This window comes from Notolepis coatsorum, assembly GCF_963971535.1.
Source record: "Notolepis coatsorum genome assembly, chromosome: 5".
NCBI lineage: Eukaryota > Metazoa > Chordata > Actinopteri > Aulopiformes > Paralepididae > Notolepis > Notolepis coatsorum.
The window spans coordinates 88,417,438-88,438,497 of NC_140169.1; the positions used below are offsets into that span (position 1 = coordinate 88,417,438).

At 43.7% G+C, this 21,060-nt stretch overlaps 1 protein-coding gene across 1 annotated transcript in view; it reads right to left on the reverse strand.

Annotated features, from left to right (window-relative positions):
• Positions 1 to 21,060, reverse strand: part of man1a1 (mannosidase, alpha, class 1A, member 1) — a gene marked incomplete at its 3' end in the record, with an annotated part of 483,045 nt that overhangs the window by 359,345 nt on the left and 102,640 nt on the right. The window contains 1 exon segment of the mRNA XM_084313823.1: positions 5,090 to 5,186. Coding sequence (XP_084169949.1) covers positions 5,090 to 5,186 — 97 coding nt within the window.

Sequence of the window (21,060 nt, forward strand, 5' to 3'; positions counted from 1 at the left end):
CAGAATTGCTTCTACTGCAGCGAGCCCAGAGAGACTCGTTCCCCGATGAATTGGCCTGTCTACAGGGAGGAAAGCCCGTCCCATCCGACAGCAGATTAATTCAACTGGCCCCCGAGAGCGACGCTCATACCCTCATCAGAGTGGGTGGTCGCCTACGCAGAGCCCCCAACACACTCCTGATGGGGCGGCTAGATCCTGCATTACCCCAGACAATGTACCGGCCTGAAGAAGCGAACGGCCGACGAATGTGGAGGTACAGCCAAGTATTAGCCGACAAGTTTTGGAACAGTTTCCTATTGCACTACCTACCGTCTCTACAGACCCGCCAGAAGTGGGTAAAGGAGAGAGACAATTTGACAGAAGGAACAGTCGTCATGATTATTGATCAATCACTGCCCAGAGCTATGTGGCCGGCCGGCCGCGTAAGCAAAGTGATCACCGGTGCCGACGGCAAGGTCCGAGCAGCTGAAGTGCTCGTCCAGGGTCGCACTTACACCCGTCCCGTGGCGAGGCTCATAGAACTGCCTCGACTCCCAGACACAATCGATGATGACCATGACCCTACAACCCTATGACTTTGTGAAGTTGACTGACCCCTACAGCAAACCCTTATGTGTAAATAGACAACGCGATTAATCTGTCTCTGTTTAACTGATTAGGTCTGGGACCTATTCAGGGGGTGGCTGTTGTGAAGGGCCAGATTAAACCGAATATATATATTTATTTATATATATATATTTAATTGTATTTGTATATTCTCTAATATTCCCTGATATCCCTTGTATATTCCTTGTACAATATGCATTGAATATCCATTCTAGCCTACTGAACATCCCATAATAGTCTCCATTCTACTATTGGTCGAGACCTTGGTGCCAGGCTGCCATACCCCTCAGACCCAGTTCAAACGTACCGCTCCACATGTACGAACAAGTCCTAGTTCCGCGTAGGAATCTGGCTACCGCACCACTAATGGGACTATTTGTTCATAGTGCGTATATATACTGCGCTACTAAAGTAGGACTTTCTTTTCAGTCCAGTTTCTTACCCTCCAATAGAGTCACAGACGTAAAGCCTCCCCGCGACGCCACGTGTGGGAGTAAGGCCAAGTTCGGCCTACCATCGGTATTGAGACATCGTGTATATTAATATTTGAATAGTCATATTTGGCACTATATCGTCGAGTTGGACGTAGTCTATTAAGCTAATAATAGTCTGTTAATATATAGTGCTTCGTGCGGTGAGAATACTACCGTAGTCAGTACCCCATCGTTTCGGGCAGAGAACTGGCTGCTTACCCAGGGTGGTTGACCCTATGTGAAGCTGCACCCGAGGAGCCCCAGAGCCGACGAGCGAGTGGACCTGTATACCGGATTATTCTACCGACGACAGCCCGCCTTCCCAGGCACGGATTATGCTTTGGATACTTTGATTATTCCATGGATAAAGACCCCCGACACTGCCGTGTGTTGGAACCCCCCCCCCTGGAGAGGACGCAAGGTGAGGAGACGCTCTGCAAGACGAGGTCGCTTCACGTCTCTCCCCCGTGGACCGGAGAGAGCCGGCCCACAAAGAGTCCACCTGCTTTCATCTGTGGTCCAAGGATCGCCGGCGCATTGAACGGCACTACAGTGGGTTCACCTGGGATACCCTTGGCCGGACGAGGCAGCCGGATTCTACCCCCCCCCCCTCCTACTCCTGTCGGCTTACAAGCGACCGGATTAACCCCCTCTAGTGTATCTAGTATATAATCATTAAAGTATCATTGCTGTTATTCCTTAACTATTCCAGGTCGTATATTTACCACCTGCGCCTTCAGAGATTGGACATTCTCTATTGATATACCGACGAATACTCCTTGCCATAAAAGTGCATACTATTTCAATTCATAAATGTAATTAAGTGATTAAGTGCTTATTCTACACACCATCGCTGTGTAGAAATAAAGACCTGTTTCTAATTCGTACATTTGTGTTGGATCCGTTTCATCTACGTGAGAGTGTTCATGATAATATATTTATGCCGTGTACTGGGTGGCCGAATATTAAGTACAAAGGTAGTGGTAGTAAGTATCATATCTAGTAATACAGTCAGGGAATTGTACCCCTCAGTTACAGTGGCCATGCCACTTAACTCGCTAGCCGAAAAAATGCCAAGGTCCAATTTCCCCTTCCAGTGGAACTCACAATTTTTAACATATTTGGGTCTAAAAATCCCAAACCAAATAGATACAATTTTCTTACTAAATCATGACCCACTACTTAAAAAGGTGGAGAAGGACCTAGATAGATGGATGCAGCTGCCTCTCTCGCTAATCGGACGTGTGAACTGCATTAAGATGAACATCCTACCTAAATGTCTATCTTTTTCAAACCCTCCCTATATCTATACATTTCTTCTTCAAGAAACTACAAAGGATAATATCTGCATTCATATGGAGAAGGAAGGTCCCTAGAATTAAAATTAAAACCCTATATAATTCCCCCCAGGGTGGTGGACTGAAACTCCCGGACTTCCAACGCTATTACTGGGCTGCACAGACAAGGGCTCTGTGGATTTGACAGAATGAGTCGATTAATTCCCCTGCCTGGAGACAAATAGAACAATGCCATACGATGGACGTACCGCTGGCCGGAATTCCTTTTATCAGGAAGTACCACACCCTGAAGAATAGTTCAGATAACCCATTTATTAAACACACAGCAAGAACATGGTTTGAGATTCAGACACATCTTGGTAGCTTTATTGCATTTCACAGGAAGACTCCCTTCCACAACAATCCAGCTTTGCCAGAATCACTTAGAGATGGCATCACCAAGAAGTGGTACACTCAGGGAATTAAAACTTTTGGGGACTTATATGATAATAACATACTTATGTCTTTTGAACAGTTACGTGCCGCCTTCCACCTTCCAACTACTAATTTCTTCAAATACCTACAGGTCAGACACTTCATAGGTACAGGTCAGGGAGGAAACTCCACTCTTCCAAAACACCTCCTCATAGATGGTATTTTAAAAGGAGTTATTCACACTAGAGGCATCCTATCATTAACATATGATAGAATTCTGACCAGTACAGAAATTATACCCCTAAATGCCAAGAACAAATGGGAGCGGGACCTGAACTGTACCTTTGATGAAGATGAATGGGAATCACTATGTGAGTCTGCACTATCTTTTTCATATAACACTCGACATAAACTTATGCAATTTAACATTCTCCATAGAACCTATTTTACGCCGGAAAGACTTCACAGGATGAATGAGGCTATCTCTGACCTTTGCCCTAGGTGTTCAACGGAAACAGGTAGCCTGCTCCACATGTTCTGGGAATGTAACAAACTGAGACCTTACTGGGGCTCAATTTGGGAGATTCTCGAAGAGGTCACAGGGTTTGAGATCCCATGTACACCTAAATTAGCATTATTAGGAGACATGTCTGACATTTCTCCAGATAAGAGAGGCAAGGTGCGGATCATTAAATTGGCCATGATTGCAGGGAACAAGTGTATTGCCATGCTGTGGAAAAGTGCTGAATCCCCCCCCATGTCTATGTGGCTTAGTGAAATCTCTTCGTACATGGCATCAGAGAAAATAATGTTCAATCTTAAGAAAAGTATGTATGTGTGGAATACACATGTACTGGACACACACACCCACATATCGTACATAAAAACACAGACACACACACACTATCCTGTCTACTCGAGGACCCATCATAACACTACTCTGAACTGTCACATATACTGCTCACTGCTCACACATGCACAGTACATGCACGTATGCACACACATGCATGCACATGCATGCACGTATCTTATTAGTACCCAACAAATCTTCTCACGGTTTGGATTTAATTAGAACAAGTGATGAGAGAGAGAGAGGGGGGGGGGGTCTTGACAATTTCAATTTACTTATTAATCCAGGAGGAATAAATTACAGTGTTCCCTATGCACCACTGCACAGACACACACAGACACAGACACACTCACAGACACACACACAGTGGATCCAATTCAATCATCACATGAGGTTTAATGGCCTTGCCGATAGTAACACAGTGTTGAAACTTAATAGAAATGAGGCTTTGTTACATGTTGGTTGATTGGTTGAACAGAAGGCAGTGGATGACTCCTGAGAGTCCATTACACTTCCACAGTAGCTGCTGCTGTTCGTAGCGAGAGGGCCTGTTTGCCACTGCGTTTGAGGGGAATCACTTCATTTGTCTTTTAAAAACCATGAAACATAGCCGACACTAAACACAGCAGTACTGCATAAAGAGCGAGATAGATAAAGATGTAGGCTTGTAGTGTGTGTGTGTGTGTGTGTGTGTGTGTGTGTGTGTGTGTGTGTGTGTGTGCGTGCGTGCGTGCGTGCATGTGTGTGTGTCTGTCCATCTTGGGGGGGGGGGGGTTAATAAATAGACTTGGAGAAGTACTTGTCATTGTCCTAGTTCCATTTAGGGCACACTTAAAGACACAAATGTACACGCTGACACAAAAGCAGTCGGACAGAGGGAGAGGTAGAGAGAAAGGGAAAGACAGGATACAGAGAGGGGGGGGAGAGAGCAAGTGAGGGGGGGGGTAGAGAGAGAGAGGGGAAGAGAGAGAGGGGGGATAGAGAGAGGAGAGAGAAGGGGAGTGAGGAAGGGAGTTAGTTAGAAAGTGAGTGGAAGAGAGAGAGGGGGGAGGAGAGAGGGGGAGCAAGGGAATACATGGTCTTTCTCGCTCCCTCTCTTTCTGTCTATCTATATATATATATATATCTCCTTCTCTTCCATCTCTACCCCCTCTATATCTTACACACTCTGTTCTCTCCCCAATCCTTCCAGCTCCAGTAGTTTTATAGACAGATTGATGCGTCTAACTGACGGACAATTTAGCTGCTAATCTAAAGACCAAGGCTGCTGGAGCCAGGGGCAGCCGTGACTCATCACTTGCGCATAGCTTGCGTGCATGCTGTGTGTCTCTGTGTGTGTGTGTGTGTGTGTGTGTGTGTGTGTGTGTGTGTGTGTGTGTGTGTGTGTGTGTGTGTGTGTGTGTGTGTGTGTGTCTCTCTGTGTGCATGTGTGTGTCTCTCCTACTCACCGAACAGATTGCTGGAGTGGCCTTGCTTGGAGACGGGTCTGAGTTCATTAGATCCCCAGGCGTAGTGCTTATAGCTGTCCCAAGCATGCTTCATCATCTGATGGAGAGAGAGACAGAGAGAGAGACAGAGAGAGACAGAGACAGAGAGAGAGAGAGAGAGAGAGAGAGAGAGAGAGAGAGAGAGAGAGAGAGAGAGAGAGAGGGAGAGAGAGAGAGAGAGAAAGAGGATATTAGTCTGTGTTGACATGGTTAATTTTTCTAAAGCTACACAGCATTTCATTGGTTCATAATAGCAGCTCTCTGGTGTTTCAGGTTTGCTTCCTGCTTGACGCCAAGGAAACCGTAAAAGAAGGAAGGGTCATCACATCACTGTGTAGCGCGTGAACGTACATTGGTACCAAGTGTGTGCCAGAGTGCAAGCGGTGTGGCAATAGGGTCTAGCTGCATCGCCGGACGGCCAGAGTGCAACGGTGTGACGTCGTAATTGGCAGAATCGACTGTCAATCAATGGTCTACCTGACACGCAAACTACTGTACTGGAGGTGTACAGTATTTCAATAGGCAACCCTGAAAGGATTATTTTTCTAAAAGAGCAACACTAGCTCCCCCCTCTACTGATGGCCCTGGTTGTAAAGCCAGTGTCTCCTTTTTGTTCAATATCACTGCCTTTCTTATTAGGCCTAGTTGTTGGCTACAACTTTGCCATAGTAGGCATTAATCACTTAATTAATAGTTCAAATGTCTGTCCCATTCCCTTTCACACGCAGATGATACACACACACAGTGGGCCAGTGACTTTGGTGGTATGTGCTATTGCACAGATGTGTCCCTTTTGCACATGCACGCACAGTACAAATATACATTTATTTTTGAAAAAAAAAATAAACTCTGTTACTTGACATATTTTCACTGTGCTCCTAAATATTTTTGGGTGCTCCTAAATTTCTTTGTGTGCTCCTAATTTTTTTTATTTAGGAGCACCTGTGCCCCTAGTGAAAAAGGTTAGCGTAGAGCCCTGCACTGTTTCAACTCACCACCCCCGCATCGTATTGTAGTCTGTCTTCAAACTTCCACTCCTCTCGAAACTTTTTTATATTTGAATATCAACATCATCTGTCCATCCTCAGTAATCCTCAGTTTACTATAATATACTCCTGTCCTGAGTCCTGACTAGTGACTTCATCGTCTTTCCAAACGCAAGCACTCACACACACAGGGAAGGGGAGAGTGCCCCCCCATTCCCTTTCCCCAGTACACACTGTGTCTGCTGTTCTCTATGACTCTGCGCCTCTGCCTCTGATCAGGATTAGCTTGTTAGCTTACGCTAACGTTGTAGTGATTGTAATGGTACATAAACGTTAATTTCGGGCAATGTGGGCATAAAGGAATGGCGACGGTGCAAAGCATGTAGATGCATTTGACCCGTTGTGAGAAGAAAAAAAACACCACAGACTTATTTCGGGGTCGTGTAGGCGCACTGCTGTGTAGCGCTGCTCTGCTTTCAGAAGCACGGACTGGGCGGATATGAATCGCGGAGTTGCTACAGGGTTTTTCAAAATAAGAGTATCATATGAACCGAACGTTGCTAGCTGCCGGAGCCATAGATATTATGACTGGAGCTGCGCTTGGGGCGGAAATGAGATCCGCACACAGGATTTTCAAAATAAGAGTATCGATATGAACTACACGCCAGGTGGCGGGCAGACCTCTAATTTTTACTTGCCAAACCTTAAATCTACACGCATTTGGCGCTTGCTTATTTTGTTCCCTGACCCCACCCCAGACGTGAAGAAGCTGTCAGATCGTAAACTCTCGTTACCAGTTAGTTGTGTTACTTTGCTCGTATTCTCTATTCTGATGCTTCTAGTTGTTCGCCTGGATCTCATGTTCTTTGACCGTGTCTAACTTTGTACTCTCGTCCTCTCTCCTCAGCGAAGACCTGGAGACACTGGCCTGGCTCACAAGGAACTGCTCTGACACCTGCCTGGCTGACTATCCCTGTCCCTGCTCTGACCCGTCTGTCTGACTCTCTTGCCCCCACGCACACCCTGGACATTATGAGTATCACCCCTGTGTATCGACCCCTGCCTGGACATTGACCATTCTATTAAATATACCCATATTGGGTTTAAACCTGTCTGCCGTTTCTCCTTGTCTGCAAATTGGGTTCCAAACACAACCGTGATACATATGTGTCTTCAGTACAGTATCTACACTGTACATGTTACTAGGCAACAAGGACAGTGCCAGCTGTTTTTGTAATTGACCTACAGTATATCAACCCTATATCTCAAATAGACCAAAAAGGTGATCTATTGTAACCCCTATGCAATATTCATATATATTTGGATTTTTTTAATTTTTTTTTTATCCTCTTTTTCTCCGCCTGATTTTCTATGCTTTTCCTCCCAGAGAGGGGGAGGAGAAGGAGAAGAAGAGAGGAGGACAGGTGGATGAGAGTAAGAGTCTAGTAACAGTCCAGTCCAGAAAGGGGACAGGCTTCTGAAAGACGCTGTAAAACTAGGACTTGACCTAAATTACACACCTAATGACGTTAGACAGTAGGCCACGCCCTCCCATGTTAAACCCCTCATACTTAAAGGGGCACTTCACCAAAACACAATGCTGATTCGCATTGTGCATAACTTCCGTTATTGAGAGTCAAATCAGTTTGAAAATGTAATAACGTACTTCCAGTGATGTCATCAGAGGACACGATTACAGCTCACTGTAATGATGTAGATGAAATCCCGTAAAACTGAGATGTGATTTTTGTCTATATGTTGTCTACACTGTAAATCGCGCAGTGTCAAATTAACACTATTCCCGAGTGTATTCATTCATTAATTTGGTCCCACTGAGAATTGGTGTTAAATTGACTCTTGCTCTTGTGTAAGAGTTAAATTAACTCAGGAATAGTGTTAATTTGACACTGCAAGATTGACTGTGTAGATGTATATATCTATGTGTATCTACCCTCTGTACGGCACTTTGGTTGACATGTATGTTTAAAACATGCTCTATAAATAAATATGATTGATTGATTGATGAAAAGAAATTGCAATAAGGATCACAATGGGTTTTCTTATGTGCATTGTTATTCAGCGAGAAGCCCCCTAGAGACCGCATGGCAATTCATGAAACATAAATAGAACTGAAACAGTGTTGGTATTAATAATTACACTTTGAAGTCTATCGAGAGAAGGAGACTGAGGGGACTTGTCGGAAGTGCACTCCTGTTCGGTAAGTGAACACGTGTGAAATGGATACATCCTGTAGTTCAGAGTCTCTCCAGAGCACCAGGATTCCTTTACACCGACACAGAAGCCCCGATTGTTAGTCAAAACAACGCGGCTCAACACTTTGATCAAAATGTCCACTTATCTCCAACGTTCAAAAGCAGCCGGCCACAGTGGGGCACAGGCTGGACGTGTTCCGAGTGGTCGCTCGCCGCCCGCGAAGAAAGACTCTTTTAATACGTTACTCCACAGACACCAGTGCGCCTTGGACCTCCGTTCTACGTACCGCTGGCATTTCCATCAGTAATTTGGCAACATCCTCAAAGCGCACGCTGCTCTCTCTCTCAAACGACCTTCCATCGTGTTTCGACGTGGCGTTACTAGGTTACAGGGTCGAGAAGGGCGCTAGCTGAGGGGCTGAGGGACGGTCGGTCATTTGGTATCGAGAGCCGCTGAAGAGCTACGAGGAACCACTCGGTCGGGGGAGAATCAGGGCCAACACAGAATAAACGCTTCCAAGCTTTGATCGCTGCCATGGTGATACATGTCAAGATCACGATTCTTTTTTCTCCCCCTTTTTCTGTGATTTTTCTCCCATCCCAATTTCCTCTCGTGCCAATTCTCCCTCCCCTGTCCTGATCGTTGCTCGCATGTGCCCCCCACTGGCCGGTCGTAGGGAGGACAGAAGCCTTGCATCACATGTCCCCTCCGATACATGTGGAGGCAGCCAGTCACTTCTTTTCACCTGCCAGCGCGGACTCTCATTGGCGAGGAGTAACGTGTGGGAGGCTCACACTGCCCCCGCCATTTTCCTGTCTTTGCTGTGCAGGCGCCCCAACCGACCTGTAGGAGTCGCTGTTCACAACGACCAGACTACCACCCTTCGACTCCCCTCCCGCTAACTCTGCCAATTGAGTATGACGGCCAGCCCAAGCCGGAGGCAACGCTGACAGCCGGATTCGAGACCGGTGTCTCTTGCGTTGGTGACGAGCGCAATGTCCGCTGCGCCACCCAGCAAGATCACGATTCTTATTCTTCGTTTGATTTGTTTTTGGTTGCGTGTCGTTTTATTATTTTACTACTCCAAAATGTGCCTATATCAGCATGAGAAATCGGTTATAGAAATAATAACAGTTAAAATAATCTCCCCCTCCCCCACTAATCTCTTATATACACCACCCCCACCCCTTCCCTACACAAACAAACCCTTAACACATTGGACGCCAACAACGTCATAATTCATTATTGCCCGCCATGCGTTGAACGCCAACAGCGTGATAATTCGTTGTTGGGATCAATATTTAATTTTTTCGCCATGGCATTCATAATTCATCCAGCCTCCCTGCGGGACTGCAGCTGCACCCTGTCTGATATTGCAACGCCTCAATACCGCCGCCTGGTGGATGATCGGGCGAGTTACACTCCACGCCAAACCGGAAGTGGCGCTGGTGCATCGAGGAAATCCCTCCGGCAGTACTATCTTGTTACGTGGGTCCAGACAAACACTCAAGTGCATGGGATCGCTTTCGAAACGCAATAATCTATATGATTTCGGCGTTTATTGCATCATACAAACGGGAAATGGATCTAGCAGATCGACGTCAAATAATTGGAATATTTTTCCTCCAGTCTCATCGGCGAACGGTAAGAGGAATCTAACGTTATTTTCAGCTTGATTGTCCATTTCTTTGTTTGCAATCCATCTGATCAACGTATCAACCCATACTAAATAAAGCCTTTACTGACGATCAAAGAATTATAAACGACCCCCCCCCCCCCCTCTTTCCTTCACGCATGATGAAGCATAATGTATACCGATCATATACATTTGAATTTTTTAATATAGCGTGTATAGGAAATCTATCATATGCTTCAGGGCCTATAACTCGCGTTTTTGGAATTACAGCAGAAAAGCTTAAAAACACATATATTTTTTTTTTTAATCTTTTTTCCCCTCCTTTTTCCTCCGATTTTCTCCCATCCCAATGTTAGTCGTTATGCCAATTCCCAATCCCCTTCCTGGTCGCTGCGCACTTACCCCCCACAGTCGGTCTGGGAGAGTGGAGGCTATCACGTGCTTCCTCCGACACACGTCTAGCCAATCAACCGCTTCTTTTCACCTGGCAGCGCGGACTCTCACTGAGAGGGTGTAACGTGTGGAAGGATCACACTACCCCCCTTAGATCCTATCCGCGCTGAGCAGGCGCCCCGACCGAACTGTAGGAGTCGCTGTTTACAACGACCCGGACCCACCCCGCCAGCTTTCCCACCCTCTAATACTGCCAATTGTATTAGTGTGAACGGCCAGCCAAGCTGGTGACAACGCCGGGAGCTGGATTCGAACAGGCGAATCCAGCGTCTCCGGTGTTGGTGACGAACGCAATCTCCGCTACGCCACCTGACCGCCTTAAAACATACTTATATTCTCAACGGTATTAACACAACAATGTATGAATGAAAAAATATAACGTTCCCACATCCGGAACGATAGATACCCGATGTTGAATGGGCCATAGTAATGTCAATATAGCTATAATATTTAAAAAGTTATAGCCCTGCAAAGAAGGTAAACATCTCCGCAGTGGCAGACTGGACCCAAGTTATCTAAATTGTGAAAACCATGAAATCATATTTCCTCCGGTGGGCGGAGCTAGGCGATCATGGAGTAGACGTGTTTCACGTGAGCTCCCTTCTATCGTGCGAAATATACTTTTCTCCCCATTAGTCTTTATTTTATTTTTATTTGTTATTTGTCTGCTTGTTGAGTCGTTGAGTTTCAACTACTGTCGTCGACTTTTTCAACTTTCTGCGATGTCGGTGGTGGAGACCAGATCCATGAGCGCCCCAGCCAGCAAACTGCCACCGGGCCTGACCGCGCCGTCGCCCGGTATCAATGAGATAAGCGAAGCTGTACTCTCGGTCATGACCAAACTCCATGCAGACTTTGAGACACGCTTCGCTGAAACACAAAGAAAAGTGCAGGCGGAATTTTTTGATAACCTTCATCGAGAGATGTCAGAGGAAATTAGGTTGGCGGTAGACCCGTTGAGAGACAAGATGGAGTCGCTGCACGTTGTCTCCTCGGCTAATGCTAACGAACTAGCCACGCTAACGACAGAGGCCTCACTACAAGGCGAGAGGATAGCGGGTCTGGAGACCTCCCTGCTGGCTAGGCAGGCTGAAGTTGCCAAACTACAGTCGGTAATTGTGGAAATGCAGTCCCGGGAGAGACGCTACAACATCAGGATTGTTGGTGTACCGGAGGGCAACGAGGGAGGCCGTCTCTCGGAGACCATGCCGGAATTGCTGCAGGAAATACTGGGGAAAGATGTCCTCCCGACTAGGGCTGGGCGATATAACGATAACGATAAATATCGCGATATATTTTAATAATCGATATCGAATATCGAAATAAAAAAGAATCGAAAAATTGTTTTTTTATATATATATATATATATATATATATATATATTTTCTTTTTGTGACCTGCAACAGGGCAGTTTTAAAACCAGAGGTGGTGGACAGACTTGTCTTTCTTGCCTGCAACTTAAAGTAATGGCTTTGCTTGTCCAAATGATAATACTGACCAAATTGAGATTTATTTTTCTCTTGTCCATTTATTTTGTTTGCTTTCTAATTTAAAATACAGTTTGAAACCGTCTGTACACGGTAGGCTATGTGTGCTAGCAGAACTAGACTCCAGTCACGAGTCACGGTGCACATGTGCGGTGGTTTGTCCACCAAAAAAGCGCCAAAAGATCGAAAATAAACGAGCAGAGCCAGAACTGTTCAACTCCCCTGGAGCCACAGCCAGCAGAGAAGCCGGTTTACTTTCGCTTTTAAACCAGCTGCAGCCTGAGAACTGGAGTGTGAGGGGATGTAACACTAAAGATGGCGGCAATGACAAAGAATTGCTGCAAAATAAACATACATCTGTTGTTAAAAAAAAAAAAAAAAAAATTTAATACTTATAACAATTCGATAATTATCGATATAGAGAAATATGATAACATTATCATATCGTTATCGCGATATGATTTTTTTCCATATCGCCCAGCCCTACTCCCCACCCCTCCCGTATGTGAGTCGGCCTACAGAGCGGGCAGGACCAGTCCTGGAGTGAACAAAGAGCTGAGGCCCATCATTGTCAAGCTGAACAGGCTTCAGTAGAGGGAACTCATCATGCGGTCGGCCCGTGCCAGAAGGGGTAAACTAAGTCTTGGCGATCACAAAGTGGCCATTTTCGAAGACTTTACGCCGGAGGTTCAAGCACAGAGAGGCGAATACAAAGTGGTCATGTCCAGGCTATGGAAACTAGGCCTGAGGCCTACGCTATTCTCTCCCGCGAAATTATCTGTGCTGGGTAAGGACGATGATCGGCGTTCATTTTGGTCGTTGGCTAAAGCGAAGGAATATCTCGAGGGGATAGCCGAGACTGTAGCTTGATATCTATGTCGGGTGTGTGACTTGGCGATGTGGGCCTGAATACATTGATAGGGCAGACTACTCACAAATGCTTGCTGTCATGCCCAGACATGCTGTAATGTAAATGACATGCTAACTGTCCACTGCCCATCCAAACTAGCAGGGCTTCCCAATGACTTCTGTTACTTGCTAATGCTGACCTCATGGTCGTACTTGTGTGTCGCCTCTATGAAAGCTAGTGAGCTAGCTGAACAATGTACATAACAGATTCTAACGTGCTAGCCGGATTCATCACTAGCTTACGCGCTAGCCTCGGGCTAGCTAGCAGGCTGTGTCTCGCCTGCGCCGAGATATTCGAGACCTGTTAATGTTTACGTATTTTGGTTGTTGTTGCTGTTTAAGTGACATCGGTTTGCACAATTCAACGGTGATCGGGTCCTTAACTAACTTCTTGTATGCTTTTATTTTTATATCCAGGCTGTTTTGAGCTTTGGGCTCCAGTAGTAGAATGTCGGTTGAATATATATATACAATATATGATAACAGGTTGTGTCAGGTATAGCTTATTACTATCCCCGGGTTAATGAAGGTGTTTAATTCTATTCTTACATAGGTTATGTCATTCCAGCCGTTGTGCCTGATCAGAGGGGCTGTTACATGCGTGCACTTTGACCATAACCCCCTTTTTTCCCTTTCTTCTTATTGTCGATGTTTAAATGACATCCCAGATAGCAAAAGGTGTTAATTCAATGTTGATTTATGGTCAAAATGCTTGATTTTTGGTTAAGGTCGACGATTGATGGTGGATCACCCATTAACCGATGAACCAATTGCCCAATGTTGAAAACATGTCATTGAATCAATATTGTTTTGTGGTTGCATTTTAATGATTGAAATGCCAATATATAATAAATGTTGAATCAACGTATGCTGTTTGTCGTCATTGTCTCATCACCCAGACTGCACTCCCGCAACCCCAATCACCAGCAAATTAATTTTAATTATATTCATAGGACCTATCTTACACCTAGGAAGCTATTTGCTATGGGACTGATAACCGACTCTCGGTGCACTTTGTGCTCTCAAAAGGCCACTGGCACTTATATGCATATGTATTGGGATTGCCCACCAGTGGCCCGCTTCTGGAGGTCAATAACGGACAAACTTTCAGATCTGTGTGGCTTAACTATCCCATTCACAGCTGTTACGCTAGTCCTGAACGATATAACAACACTACCCGCGTCCGTACAACTGAAAAGGGTTGTCCTAGCGGGCGTCACAGCGGCGAAGAAGTTAATAGCAATGAGATGGAAGGAGCCGGAGAAGCTTACAATGATTAACTGGTCCCTAACTCTATTGGATGTGATTTATCTTGAGATATCCACGGCGCGGATGATTGGGGTGGGACAGGCTGGGATTGACCTGTGGTTCGCAGCAGCTGAGAAGGTCAGGACCGCAGTGTGCAGCTGAGCGGGGTTGGGGTGCTTGTTCGGGGGAGTCCGGCGGTCTCGTGGGAGGGGGAGGAGGAAATGTCTTGAATTTAACTAGGGATTTTATTGGGGGGCAGCTATTTAGCTAGTTCTTCGCTATTTGGTCATCTATTAGATAGTACCCCTGGAATTTTGAATTAAAAATTTAAAAAGGTTGAACTCTGTTTTCTTTTCTTTTTGTCTTTATAATTTATAAATTGTTATATTCTGTATTATTATTGTTTTTGTTATTTTCCTGTGAAGTTCTGTGTATTGTGATTGTGATTAATGTGTTGTCTTGTTTCATGTAAGTAATAATAAAAAAAATTGATAAAAAAAAAAAAATCATATTTCCTCCAACAATAATCTTACCATCAGAATCTCATGTTGTGACGTGCCTAGTGCCATCACACACCACGCCACCCACCACCACGCAAGTCAATTCTCAACCTGTGGGAAACACTGTCATTACTGTGCAATATGTACTGTAGAGAGCCCTTCTGGTGCTGGCAGACAACACAGCAGCCTCCCGGGAGGACGTGCTTTACGAGCACACAAAAATATTATTCACTTCACCTCCACTGGTACCCCCCTCCATCCTGAGAGAGACACTGTGGGCGGGATCCACAAAGAATGGATTGCACGGTGCTAATTGCACCCTTACTTACAATTCATTATGAATTGAAAATGGGGGACCCTGATGTAAACAAGACGAAAGTCTTTCTCTGGTCTGCATCCCCTTAACAATTGTGTGTATTGAGCCGTACTGTATTGTACCCATTCTGCAATCTGCATTCTGCAATCTGGCATTGTCTTAATTCAACAACAACAGCAACATCACCTCCTGGTTTGGGAATAGCACTGCACAAGACCGAAGCAGACTACAAAGAGTGACACGTTCAGCCGAACGCACAATTGGAGGGGGGCTCCCCACCCTCCAGAACATTTACAAGCGGTGCAGGGGCAAGGCTAAGAGAATCATTAAAGACTCCAGTCACCCGAACAACTGCCTCTTTGAACTGCTGCGGTCAGGCAAGCGATACCGGAGTCTCAAGGCGAGCACAGAAAGACTCAGAAGAAGCTTCTATCCCCAGGCCATCAGGCTGCTCAACGAACAATGAACACTACACAACAACAACCATCAAACGCACATAGCACACACATCCACACGCACACACTCACTTTAAACAAACACACTGTAGCACCCACTCCCCACACTAGCACACATTCACTTTAAACAAACACACTGTAGCACCCACTCCCCACACTTTATATTTATTGATGAAGGATTGCACTACAACTCGTACACCTTACTGTAAATTGTACCTAAATTGTACCTCATCCCATTTCTGCTTTGCACTATATAGTATTGTACATTAGTACACTGCATAGTATTGTATATTATATGGTAACTCAGTTACGTCTATTCTGCATCGAACATTGTACATATGTCTATACTGAACACTGTGACCTCATTTTCTACTTCTAAACTACATGCTATACTATGTTATTTGATACTATCTTGTCTAGCACAGTCTCTGGAGCGTAACAGTAAGAAGCATTTTGTATGAAAGTATTCTGTACTTCTGTATGACAACTATTAAAGAAACTTGAAACTTTAACTGTTAATAAAAGGTTAAATCAATCAATCACCTGCGCAGTGTGTGTGTGTGTGTGTGTGTGTGTGTGTGTGTGTGTGTGTGTGTGCTATTTGTCTGCTACACACACAACTATTAATGTTCGCACCCCTACAACCACTGCTGACAAAACACCAGGGACACTTGGACACTTGTCGATATTTCAGTAGTCTTAACTCTATTTAAAGTCATCTACAAGTAAGCTAGTGGCCGCTGCTGGAGACCTACAGTAGTTGAAATACCACACTGCTATACACTATAAACAAACGTACTGCTGTACAGATTTCAGATAAAACAGACAATTCTGAGTCAAAGGTCCCCGTTTGTTTTGGCATTTGATGTGTGTTTACAGATTTATTCCCTTTGAAAAATAAAAGCAGATCCAGTAAATGTGGGGTGTAGTTACCATGGTTACATGCTGCCTTGCTGGAAGAAAGAGTTGACAATTGGTCAAAGCTCAAGTGAGAAATACAGTAGTTATGTAGGAGAGCCAGTAGAGCCAACGGAGAGCCGCTTGTCTCGTCAGCTGGCAGTCAGCTCGTTGGTGAGTGACCCTTCACAGCCACACCTGGTGTTACCTCATCAAATAGGAGGTGTCCTCATCAAAGAAGACGTGTCCCAGGTGTGCTCAATTCTTGGTCATTCTTTAAATGGGTTTCCAGTTTCAGTTGGGTTCCAGTTTCACTTTGTTCTTTGTGTACTAGTTGAGTGTGGACCCGGAGGTTTTGTGTTTTATTATTTTGTGAGTATTTGTGTGTTAACACTTTAACTGCCACACACGAGATATCTCTGGTTTATTTTTATGTGGTTGAAAGCCACTCACGAGATTTCTCAGAATTTTTTTTTTCTTTGTTTTAGCGATCTGAAATCATATTGCATCACGCGAGCCTACCCGAGTATACACGAGGACCGCCGGAGATTATATGTGGAAAAAAGCGCCCCCTATCGTCTTTCAGATGACATAAGGGATTTTGGAATGGACTCAATGAAAATGGATGGGGAAAAAAATCCGGTACTCCACATTTTCCAGTCCACTGATCCAGCCGGGGTTACCAGAGTTCATTCTGGATCCTCTGAGCCCCGCTGATCATGGAGTTCTACTGTATCGCGTTGGATCTATACACTTATCGATTTTTTCGAATGGTGATCAGGAATTGGAATATACCAGTTGGATACCATCTGATGTCAGGTAAGGACTCTATGTTATCAGTGTTAGGATAATCAGACTAATTTTGATGAAGTTATAGGCTGTTTTGTGAAATGGACTCTTTCGGTTTCACTGTAAAAGTCCGAGAGGAAATCAACGCGGCGATTATCCGTGCGCGGCCCGAATGTGCTTGCGTGCACGTATAATATTGATCATCTAGCGTTTATTTGAAAACGATTCATAAAAAGGCCGACGAATATCAACGTTGTGGAATATTCCAGTAAAAGACGATTTTCATAGAATGGTCCAGAATGGGCTGTTTTTTATCTGAAAACGGGTGCTTTTTCTGAAAACGGGTGCTTTTCTAAATGCTCTGAAACGGAAATGACGCGATAAAAAAACAATCTGCCTTGACAGCACTGACTGGAAAATAGTCTTTGATAATGCGATGGGCAGATTAGACACATAGCCATAATTTAAAACATAGATTAGGCGATATTAACGTTAACATTGGCGCCGATGGTGGCATTCAGGGGGTAAAAAGGAAAACCCGGCGTGGCACTCAAAGTGTTAATAAAAGACTGTTTGGTCATTCAATCCTTTTCTGCCTCAGACTCTTGGTAATTTTTGAATGGCAACATTAGCACACAAAAAAAAAGATACTGAATAATATTGCTGAATAGTTTGTTTATATTTAGTAAGTATTATATTTAGACTTGGTCCTCAAAAAGAATGGACGTGAATGAAGAGCCCGACACCTGGGAGGAATGGTGGTGGTGACTGCGCTAGCACGTTCCGATAAGATCCTGATTTACCGGACAAATGTAAGGTTCTAAGTAGGGATGTCCCGATCACCTTTTTTTGCTCCCGATCCGATCCCGATCATGTGATTTTGAGTATCTACCGATCCCGATCATTCCCGATCCGATCAATAAAGAATTAAAAAAATTACAATTTTTTTTTCTTTTTTTTTTTTTTTATCTTAATTTCTCACATTACATTCACCCTGAATGTTGACGTTATCCAGGTGAAAAGTTAACTTCATTCAAGCGAGGCATTTGCATTTGCAATCCTTGACATAAATCATTTGATGTATAATTAAATCAAAGGAAATGCGTTTGGGTCTGAGTGTGGCTGGTCTGCCGTTCTACAGCTGGATACTATTGGTTTGTTTTGGCAAAATTCTTCTGCTCTGTGACTGTGAGTCTGTGACAATAAATAAATGAATGATGATATGCAATTTAAAACCAAAACTAAGGCCTCAGTATGAGTTTAAGATGTGAACATGGTCATGTTTGTTGAATAAAGCCCCTCCGTTGCCTAAAATAGTCCCTCGAGGGGCGCGAGCGCAGCGGCTCTTGTTATTACATTCACCCTGAGAAATGTGCTTCGCTTCATATGAGAAATATTCAAAGTTTCAATATCTGTTTACACATTTAGTATACATTCAGTGTTCGAATTATTTGCTCCGTTTTGGTTGGTCTGAAACGCCGACGATAATCCTCAGTCACAGAAAATAATTGACATTATCCAGCCAGGTGAAAAGTTAACTTCATTCAAGCAAGGCATTGCACCTAACTCCACCTCCTACCTCCCAGCACAATGTGCTCCAGCCTGCTGCTTCATGAGATGGCAATAACATACAGAACATAGAGCAATGGCGCCATCGTCTGTAAAAACCAGGTGACTGCACGTCAGATAAAGAAAATGCAATCAATGTTTTTGTTATTTTTTTATTTAACAGTATCCAACAGGATTCACTTATTGCAGCACAAACAAAATAAATATAAAGCTTATAGTTATATATCAGTGGTGCACCACAAAATAAAATAACCATGTAAAACAAATGTTGTGCAGAATTAAAAATAGTGCAGCAATAACAAATGTACTGGTCTGGTAGTGCAAGTAACAGAGGTTGTAACTGTGGCCATTATATGGTTTCATCATTTATGTTATTTCAGTTTGTAAGTGTAATATTTGAGAATGTATTTATGTTTCATTTCTTATTTTCTTTATTATTTAATTTGCTACAATTTATAATATATTCATTTTGACGTCTGGTCATATGTGGTGTCCCGTTAGGCTGCTGTTGTGTTGTTACATTTGGGTCTGATTAAGACACCTGCGAGCAAGCGGCAGGGATGTTGGGAGACTGGGACTCATTAAAACACCTGCGAGCAAGCAGCAGGACAGAGACGAGTTGTACAGGCTCTCTAGATTCGAAGAGTGTACGACTATGTGTAGTGTACCACTAAGACTGTTACCAAGAACAGAAGAACAAGACCCTTTTTTATGTAGCATGCAGCCAACGAGTTTTCACGGTGGATTGGAGGACCAAGCCTTGAATAAACCCGTTGAAAGGAAACCACTTGTGTCTGCAGTGCTTGAAGGAGTTATAGAGGTAGCTTGACTTTACATTCAGTCATACTCAATGACTCATAAATAATAAAATAAAATATAAAAATTGTCTTAGTGCAGAATAATTCTAGTCTAGACTATGAACTAGTCTAGTTTTAAAATTAAATTAACAGCAGCAGCTCAATGAAACGTGAAAAACAACATGTATATATTCAAATATAAATTGTAAACATGGGATATAAAATTGCAACACACTTTTAATTTTTTTTAAGGGAAGCCTAACCCTTGAAATTTGAATGTACTCTAGACTATGACCTAGTCTAGTTTAAGCAGCAGCTCAATGCAATGTGAAAAACTACGTATTTCACAATTCAAATATAAAATGTAAACATGAGATTTTTTTTAAGGGAAGCCTAACCCCTTGAAATTTGAATGTACTCTAGACTATGACCTAGTCTAGTTTAAGCAGCAGCTCAATGCAATGTGAAAAACTACGTATTTCACAATTCAAATATAAAATGTAAACATGGGATATAAAATATAAATTTAAACATGGGATATAAAATTGCAACACGCTTTTTTTTTTTTTTTTTTTGCTGCTGCACTCTATTCTTACTCACTGTCTGGCATCACAATTAAGTGGAGATTTTTTTTCAAGAAAACCAGCAGAAAACCAGCCTCCAGAACATTTACAACAAGCGGTGCAGGGGTAAAGCTAAGAGAATCATCAAGGACTCCAGCCACCCAAACAACTGCCTCTTTGAACTGCTGCGGTCAGGCAAGCGATACCGGAGTATCATGGCAAGCACAGAAAGACTCAGAAAAAGGTTCTATCCCCAGGCCATCAGGCTGCTCAACGAACAATAACACTATGCAACAACCATCAAATGCACAGCACACACATCCACACACACACACTCACTTTAAACAAACAACACACTGCAGCACCCACTCTCCACACTTTAGAACACCTAAGCACACTTTATATTTATTGGTGAAGGATTTGCACTGCAACCCATGGCTCAGTACACCTTACTGTAAATTGTACCTAAATTGTACCTCATCCCATTTCTGCTTTGCACTATATAGTATTGTATATTAGTACATTGCATAGTATATTGTATATTGTATGGTAACTCAGTTACTTCTATTCTGAATCGAACATTGTACATATGTATATACTGAACACTGTGACTTCTATTTTTACTTCTATTTTACACGCTGTACTATTTTATTTCATACTTATCTTGTCTAGCACAGTCTCTGGAGCGTAACAGTAAGAAGCATTTTGTATAAAAGTATTCTGTACTTCTGTATGACAACTATTAAAGAAACTTGAAACTTGGTGATAAAGAAATACCTGAAAACAGGGTTTGGATATGTAATCATAAGTAAGTAAGTACTTATCGATCACAGGAGTCTTCAATAACAATCTGGTTACCTACGTTTCCTAACGTTAACATCATTAGCAGCTGCTCGTCCTGTGTGCTTCTGCAAATTCACGGATTACACCTTTAAGAAGAGCAGAAAGTACTGTCCTTCTAACCATAGACTTCCTTGTCACCCATGAATCAGGACACAGCTTGGTCAGACTGTAGGTCCAGTCCTGCTGATCACTGTTGGATCAGAGGCAGACTATTGTTATTGCTAAGCCTGCTGCCAACGCTGCTGCTTGATGAGGCAGGGACTGCTTTTC